General features: G+C 34.9%; 2 protein-coding genes across 2 annotated transcripts; both read left to right on the top strand.

The window, feature by feature from the left end:
* Positions 1–294: 294 nt before the first annotated feature.
* On the top strand, positions 295–1,537 carry LOC147550941 (putative glutathione S-transferase). The gene is made up of 2 exons (XM_086669808.1): positions 295–713; positions 991–1,537. The coding sequence occupies exons 1-2, from the start codon at positions 402–404 to the stop codon at positions 1,348–1,350; spliced, it is 672 nt and encodes a 223-aa protein (XP_086525934.1). The 5' UTR covers positions 295–401; the 3' UTR covers positions 1,351–1,537.
* A 1,751-nt stretch (positions 1,538–3,288) lies between these two features.
* Positions 3,289–4,540, top strand: LOC147550940 (putative glutathione S-transferase). Its single transcript, XM_086669809.1, has 2 exons — positions 3,289–3,699; positions 4,024–4,540. The coding sequence occupies exons 1-2, from the start codon at positions 3,388–3,390 to the stop codon at positions 4,381–4,383; spliced, it is 672 nt and encodes a 223-aa protein (XP_086525935.1). The 5' UTR covers positions 3,289–3,387; the 3' UTR covers positions 4,384–4,540.
* The last annotated feature ends 3,997 nt before the right edge of the window (positions 4,541–8,537 follow it).

Raw genomic sequence — 8,537 nt, 5'->3', positions numbered from 1 at the left:
CTTTAAAATGTTTACACCAATCTATGAAGCTTGATATTTCAATATAGCCTAGATCACTTAGAATTTGATCAGGTTAAGTGGTTATCAATTTCTTTTGTTCGGTTTCTTTCTTGCAAACTTTCGCTACAATTCTTGAGAAAGAGTACTAGCAGCCCCATTCTCATAGTCATACCCAATTCAGACATAACTTGATACAAAAGATAGGAACTTTTTAATATGATTGTGACAGATATATTAGCTAAGGGGTGACGCAATTGATCCTTATTAATATATAAAAAAAAAACAAAGAAAGTTGTGTTGGACCATGGAAATTTCCAGGAAATTAAGATTATGGATCTCCAATGTCAATCAAATATAAATAGACAAGTACATCAAAACTAGTATCACTCAAAAATCAAACAATGGAAGAATTGAAGTTATTGAGATTTTGGTATAGTCCTTTTAGTTTTAGAGTTGAATCAGCTCTTAAACTTAAAGGTGTTAGTTGTGAATTAGTAGAAGAAGATCGTTTTAACAAGAGTCCATTGCTTTTACAAACCAACCCAATTCATAGGAAAACTCCTGTTCTTATTCATCAAGGAAAACCCATTGTAGAGTCTACTGTTATTGTCGAATATATCGATGAGACGTGGCCTGAGAATCCATTGTTACCGTCAGATCCTTACGAAAGATCGGTTGCTCGATTTTGGACTAAATTTGTGGAGACAAAGGAGGTACGTTTTTTTTTCTATCCTAATACTCTATCTAATACATATTCACGCTGAACTCAACTGGTATGTGTGGATTGACATGACATTTTCTCTCTTTAAATCATGCTTGTCCACGTACGTACTCTCCCTAAAATTTAGCTGAAAAAAATATGATGGGCAGAATTCCATTTTCCTTCTAACTTTTATCTGACTTAACTTCTACCCATAGCTACTCTTATTTAGTAGTTTCATATAAGATGCTTTCCTAACTATATATTCTCTTTCTTTTGGGGGCATATAGGTTGCTATCTTTACATGTTTCTTCACAAGTGGAGAAGAACAAGAGAAAGCCATAAAAGAAACCCAAGAAATTTTGAAGACCATTGAAGAACATGCAGGACTTGGTGAGAAAAAATTCTTTGGGGGAAATGAAATTGGATTAGCAGACTTGGCATTTGTAGTTATAGCTCATTGGTTAGGAGCTTTTGAAGAAGTAATTGGAGTGAAGATATTTGAAGCTCATACTTTCCCTCACTTGAATTCATGGATGAAAAGGTTTAAAGAAGTTCCTGCAATTAAAGAAATCTTACCCAAACATGAAGACTTGGTTGTTTTTTTCAAGCAAGCAAGAGAGAGGATACAATCCTCATTACCAAACTGATACAGTGGAATTTGAGTTTGGAATAAATGGGATATATATATATATATATTCATTGTTATGACTATATGAAAGTTTACTTATTAGTTGAGAAATGCTACAGTCGTAAGAGAAGATGTGATTTTATTATCTGCTTTATGTCAACAACTTTCGGATAAAGTAATAAACAAGTTGGTTTCCACATTGTAAATCTGGGTTCAAGACACAGATACATTTTATATATATTTTTTAAACATCTATTTTATGATTCGTGTGTATTAAACAAATGTGTCAGCAGTCATGTGTGGTGGAGGGTGCGGACTTTTACTATCACCATCTACAGGCCCTCTTCCGGTTGTTGGAAGCCCAGCTCAACCAAACAAAGCATTGTTGTTCTACCATCAATAAAGCTAGATTGAAACAATTTTATTGTGGACTTGTGATGAATTGACAACTTTCATATTTGAATATTATTTAATGTGACTATTGTTTTTATTCTCAATGGAGGAAGTTCAGATCCATGTCTACATTTGTTGAGTGTGTTTAATAGCAAGCAAATGTGTTTCATGGAAGTTAGTCCGTCCCCACGCCAACAATTGTATTCTATGGAATTTTTTGTAAGCCATATTTTGTGTCACGGTTTTGAGTTACTCGCTAAACTTCCATGGAAATGCAATTGCAGCTAATGAACTAAAAGCTGGTCTTTTTCTTTGAAACAGACTCACTTTCAGGGAAGTGAAAGTTACGGAACACTAACTTAATTTTTTTCTTTAAAGTGTTTACACCAATCTCTAATCTCCAATGCAACACTCAATCTAAGAAACTCTAAGTGCCACATACGTTTTTTAGAGTTTTTTTCTTAAAAACTATCTCCAATGCAACACTCTGTTTTGATCTCTAAGATGACGTGTCGAGGGTGGAATAGAGATATCTTAAGAGAGCACTCTATTTCTAGAGTGTCTTCTTGAGATATCTCTAATTGGTCAACTCATCAATATTAGATTTTCAACCAATAGAAATCGAGTCTTCTATATTTTCTAAATAACTAGTTATTTATTTACAAAAATAACTATGACACATAAGTAACTATGATAAGTTTAGAGTTTTGCATTGGAGACACAAAAAAAATTGAGGATCTCTACTTTCGCCACGTAGGAGTGAGAATCTCAATTGAAACTTGACACATATGATGTATAGAGATTTTTAAGAGGGTTGAGCATCTCCAATGCAAAACTCATAAAAATCTCTATTCATCCTATGTGTCAAGTTCCAATTGAGATTCTCACTCCTAGGTGGCCTTAATAGAGATCCTCAATTTTTTTTGTCTCCAATGCAAAACTCTAAACTTATCTTATTTACTTATGTAGCATAGTTATTTTTGTCAATAAATAATTAGTTATTTTAGAAAATATAGAAGACTCGATTTTTATTGGTTGAAAATCAAATATTGATAAGTTGGACAATTAGAGTTATCTCAAGAGGATACTCTAGAAATAGAGTGTCCTCTTGAGATATCTCTATTCCACCCTCGATACGTCACCTTAGAGATCCAAATAGAGTGTCGCATTGGAGATGAGTTTTAAGAAAAAACTCTAAAAATCCTAGATGGCTCTAAGAGTTTCTAAGATTGAGTGTTGCATTGGAGGTGCTCTCGATATTTCAATATAACCTAGATCACTTAGAATTGGATCAAATTGAGTGGTCGTCAACTTTTTTTTGTTTGTTTTCATTTTCGCAAGCCTTTTCTACAATTATCCAAAAAGAGTAGGGACAGTGTCATAGTCATACCCAATTTAGACACTATATGGAGAGAAAAATATATTTTCAAAAGTATCTACATTACAGAAATCAAGATCAAACTTGAACATGAAAGCAGAAATTTTTTAGTAATAATTATGACAGATTGGCTGAGGGGTGACTCAATTTGGCCCTTATAATATACTGTAAAAAACATAGAAAGTTGTGTTGGACCATGAAAATTTTCAAGAACTGAGGTAAAACAAAACTCTTGCAACAAAAAAAACAAGTACATCAAAATTAGTATCACTCAAAAATCAAACAATGAAAGAATTGAAGTTATTAAGATTTTGGCATAGTCCTTATAGTTTTAGAGTTGAATCAGCTCTTAAACTTAAAGGTGTTAGTTGTGAATTAGTAGAAGAAGATCGTTTCAACAAGAGTCCATTGCTTTTACAATCCAACCCAATTCATAAGAACATTCCTGTTCTTATTCATCAAGGGAAACCCATTGTAGAGTCCATGATCATTGTCGAATATATCAATGAGACCTGGCCTGCGAATCCATTGTTGCCGTCAGATCCATACGAAAGATCGGTTGCTAGGTTTTGGACCAAATTTATGGAGACTAAGGAGGTATGCTTTTTTTTTCTCTTTCCAAAATATACAAATATCAATCTGGTTATTCTGCCCCACATATATTCCTAATGAACCAGATTGGTGAATGTGGTGTGGTCAGACATGATTTAAAGAGAGAAAATGTCAGACTTTCTCTCATTAAATTCTGCTTGTCCACATACTCCTGACTAGAACTCCGACGAGGTATGTGCTGGTTTAGACTTCCATTTTCATACGAAATTTTGTTTAACTTAAACTTCTACCCTAAAAGCTACAATTAGCACTAATTTCATATAAGATTCTCTCCTCACTATATGTTCTCTTTCTTTTTGGGGCATATAGGTTGGTATATTTAGATGTTTCCTCACAAGTGGAGAAGAACAAGAGAAGGCCATAACAGAAACCCTTGAAATTTTGAAAACCATTGAAGAACATGCAGGACTTGGTGAGAAGAAATTCTTTGGGGGAAATGAAATTGGATTAGCAGACTTGGCATTTATAGTTATAGCTCATTGGTTAGGAGTCATTGAAGAAGTAATTGGAGTGAAGATATTTGAAGCTCATACTTTCCCTCACTTAGATTCATGGATGAAAAGGTTTAAAGAAGTTCCTGCAATTAAAGAAATCTTACCAAAACATGAAGACTTGGTTGTTTTTTTCAAGCGAGTTAGAGAGAGGATAGTGTCCTCATTATCAAAATGAGTGTGGAATTTGAGTTGGGAGTAAATGTTCAAATTTATGACATTATTTGAAAGTTTGCTTACTTGAGAAATGATGTGGTTGTAAGAGAAGATTTGATTTTATTATCTGTTTTATGTTAACAACTCGTGGTTAGAATGGTAATCAAGTTGGTTTCCACGCTTCAAAATCTCAATTTCGATAGCTAGATACGCATTTGATTTCTCAAAAAAAGAATTATTTGCTCTATGATATGTGTGTATTAGACAAATGTGTCTGGGATAATTTTCCAACTTAGGCCTAGTAAATATAGCATTTTAAACCTTTGACATATTTTGTATTCAGAGAATATCTAAACCCTATTTGGTACTAAGATTGTTAGGGTTTAGATACCATGTCATGGACTAAAGGATGTATTCATCCTCATAAAAAGTGTAAGAAATTCTAAGAACTCTATTTTATTTTCCAATCAATGATTTTCTAGTTTATTACAAGTTTATTTATACTAATGAAAAACAAAGAAGAAGAGAAAGGAAAGATTAGAAAGTTAGTTAGACAACTAAAACAGAATTAGTTGTAACTAACTTTAGTTGTTTATTCTTGTTGCAGGTTGACTGGTCAGAGGACTTTGCTTGACTCGGTTTGACCAGAGAGTTCCTTGGTCTTCACTTGACTTGACATTGGTCTTCTCTTGACTTGACTTTGACTAGAGTCTTGGTCAGAATATAACCTAGATATAAAAAGCAAAGTTTTGCCCTAATCTCTCATTTCGACTTCTCTCTATTTCTCTGTAAAACCCTAGTTTCACAACCCCCCTCAAACTCATGGGGAGGAGCTGCGATGAAGCATGAGTTTGCTTCGAAAATAGGTGAACAGATCAAGTGAAACCTCCTTGGTAAATATATCTGCGATTTGTTCCTTCGTTGGGAGATGGTGAATCACCAAAGTTCCATTCGAAACTAGATCTCTGACATAGTGAAAATCGACCTCTATATGCTTCGTCCTGGCATGAAATATTGGATTTGAGGCTTAATATTTCGCACTAATGTTATCACAGTAGAGAAACAATGGTTTCTTCAGAGAACAACCAAGTTCATCCATGAGGTACGTAATCCATTCCATTTCTGTAGCAGTGTTAGATAAAGCTTTATATTCTGCTTCCGTTGAGGATTTTGCTATTGTTGCTTGCTTTTTCGAGCACCAAGAAATTAGGGTTTTACCAAGAAACACACAGTAGCCTCCTGTTGACTTGCGTGAATCAGGGCAACCAGCCCAATCCGAGTCTGAATAGGCTGTTAATGTTGTTAAATCTGAAGGAGAGATTAAAAGACCTGAACCCAAAGTCCCTTTTACATATCGCAAGATCTTCTTAACCAAAACTAAATGAGTATTTGTTGGTTTGTGCATGAACTGAGTGGCGTAATTGACTGCAAAGGAAAGATCAGGACGGGTCAAAGTGAGGTATTGTAAAGCCCCTACTAAACTCCTGTATTCTGTTGGACTTGGTAGCTCATCTCCATCTGTAAGTGAGACTCTTTTACCATCTGATACTGGTAATTTTGATGGTTTTGAATTCAATAAGTCTGCTTTTTGAAGTAGTTGAAGTGCATATTTGTTCTGTGTGAGAATGATAGACCCTTGTTGTTGAGTATGAGTTACTTCAATACCCAGAAAATAAGCTAATGACCCCAACTCCTTCATTTTAAAAACCATATTCAACTCCTTTATGAGACAATTGATTTGGGAGTCAGAGCTGCCTGTAAGGATGATATCATCCACATATAGTAATAATATCATGCTGCCTGCACTAGAGTGATACACAAACATGGAGTGGTCTGTCTTGCTCTTGTGAAAACCATATGAGTATAGAAAAGTAGCAAATTTGTTGAACCATGCCCTTGGTGCTTGCTTTAGCCCATATAGGGCTTTGTGTAAATGACACACATAAGATTCTTTTCCAGACTGAATAAAATCAGATGGTTGGACCATAAAAACATCTTCATCAAGAGTTCCATGAAGGAAAGCATTTGATACATCTAACTGCTTGATGTGTCATGATTTAGTAACAACAATTGTGAGCACTATTCTAATGGTATTTGATTTGACCACTGGGCTGAAAGTTTCTGCATAATCAACTCTTTCTTGTTGATGAAAGCCTTTAGCCACAAGTCTGGCTTTATATCTTTCTATAGTACCATCACTCTTTTGTTTGAGTTTAAATACCCATTTGCAGCCCAGAACATTCATACTTTTATGATATGGTACTAGTGACCAAGTTTTATTGTCTAAAAGTGTTTGATATTCATCTTGCATAGCTTTTGTCCATTCAATGTGTTTTGCTGCCTCTTTGTAAGTGGTTGGCTCAGTGGGTAATTGTAGAATAGACAAATATGCAACATTGATAATGTGAGGTGATGTAAAATGTGCCACAAAATCAGAAGGAAGGGTTTTACTTTTGATTATACTATTCATTCCTCTAGTAGTGACCTGTCTAGTCTGCTGAATTGGAACTAAACCAAGCTGAGGTGCTGGTGTACTAGTTCTAGGATTAGCAATGCCCATCTCACTTGGAGATTGAGTTCTAGTTACTGAATTAGCTGGTGGACTAGTAGATGTACTAGGTGTCCCTAATTCAGTAGAAGGCTTTTTAGGAAACATAGAGGGAAGGGGTAATGATATATGTGGTGATGTTTGCTGATCACTCCTAGGCTGTGTTTGAGAGATGAGAATGAAAGGAAAACTATTCTCATCAAAAACTACATGCCTGGATATATAAAGTCTCCTACTAGAAGGATCATAACATCTATAGCCCTTGTGTTCATTACTATAACCAAGAAATACACAAGAGACACTCTTTGGACTGAGTTTATCTTGTCTAAGTATTCCTAGGTTGGGAAAACAGGCACATCCAAAGACTCTAAATTGAGTATAATCAGGGGACACATGAAATAGTGACTCATAAGGGGAAATACCCTGAAGTGTTTTTGTGGGTATTCTATTGATGATATAAACTGCAGTATTGAAAGCATCAAACCAAAGAAATTTTGGTAAATGACAGTGAAAAGACATAGTGTTACCTAATTCAGTGATATGTCTGTGCTTTCTCTCTGCCTTTCCATTCTGTTGTGGAGTATATGGACAAGAACACCTGAATATTATCCCATTTGTGTCCAAAAACTTTCTGAATTCTCCATGTTTCAATTCAGGAGCCCCATCAGACTGAAAATATACTATCTTTTCCTTCAATAGATTTTCAGCTGCAGCCTTGAAATGAATGAAACACTTTGTGCTATCAGATCTAGCTTTCATAGCATATATCCAACTAAACTTGCTGAAATCATCTAGAAAGAGAATATAGTACTTTGCCCCATTTGGGGTTGCAACAGGGGCTGGTCCCCATATATCACAGTGAACCAAGTATAAGAGAGTATTAGTGGTAGTAGTGGACTCCTCAAATGGCAGACATTTGCTCTTGCCTAAAGCACAAGATTTGCACAAAGTCTTCTCATTAGTAGTTGATAATGCTATCTTCTGTTCATTATGTAATTGAGTAATTATACCATTGTGGGAATGACCCAATCTTGCATGCCATATGTCATATTGAACTGCAGTAAGAGCCATATGAGCTGAGAAGATTCTATCTTTTAATATCTTGTTATGAACTTCAATAGGATATAGATTTTGTTTCATAGGACCCTCAGCCAAAATCTTTTTGGTGCATAAGTCTTTTATAGTATAACCCCAGGGTAGAAACTCAATTGAGCATGAATTATCTCTTGTAAACTTTGACACAGATAAGAGATTCCTTTTGAGATTTGGAACACATAATACCTTGTTTAGTTCAAATGAATGAGTGGCAGTAGATAAATCAGAAGACCCAGTGTCAGTAATAGGGAGAAATTTGCCACTACCCACCATGACTGCCTCTGTCCCTTTATAGGCTTGAATTGATTTCAATATAGAAGCACTATGAGTCATATGACTACTTGCTCCTGTATCTGCTAGCCATGTTGTATGTTAGATGATTCACAGTCAAAGAATACATCTTCTGCCATATTTTGAACAATAGCAGTGTGACATTCTTGAAATACCTCATCATCATTTGAATTATGATAACTTTGAATCATATTAGAATCATATAATTCAGCATTATTACATTCTAATAAGACCTCATCTTC

Source organism: Eschscholzia californica, unplaced genomic scaffold (genome assembly GCF_041429995.1).
Source record: "Eschscholzia californica isolate CP2 unplaced genomic scaffold, dmEscCali1.0.p SCAF_3, whole genome shotgun sequence".
Taxonomy (NCBI): Eukaryota; Viridiplantae; Streptophyta; class Magnoliopsida; order Ranunculales; family Papaveraceae; genus Eschscholzia; species Eschscholzia californica.
The sequence above is the reverse complement of the archived record's forward strand: the minus strand, read 5'-3'. Positions and strand labels throughout refer to the sequence as shown.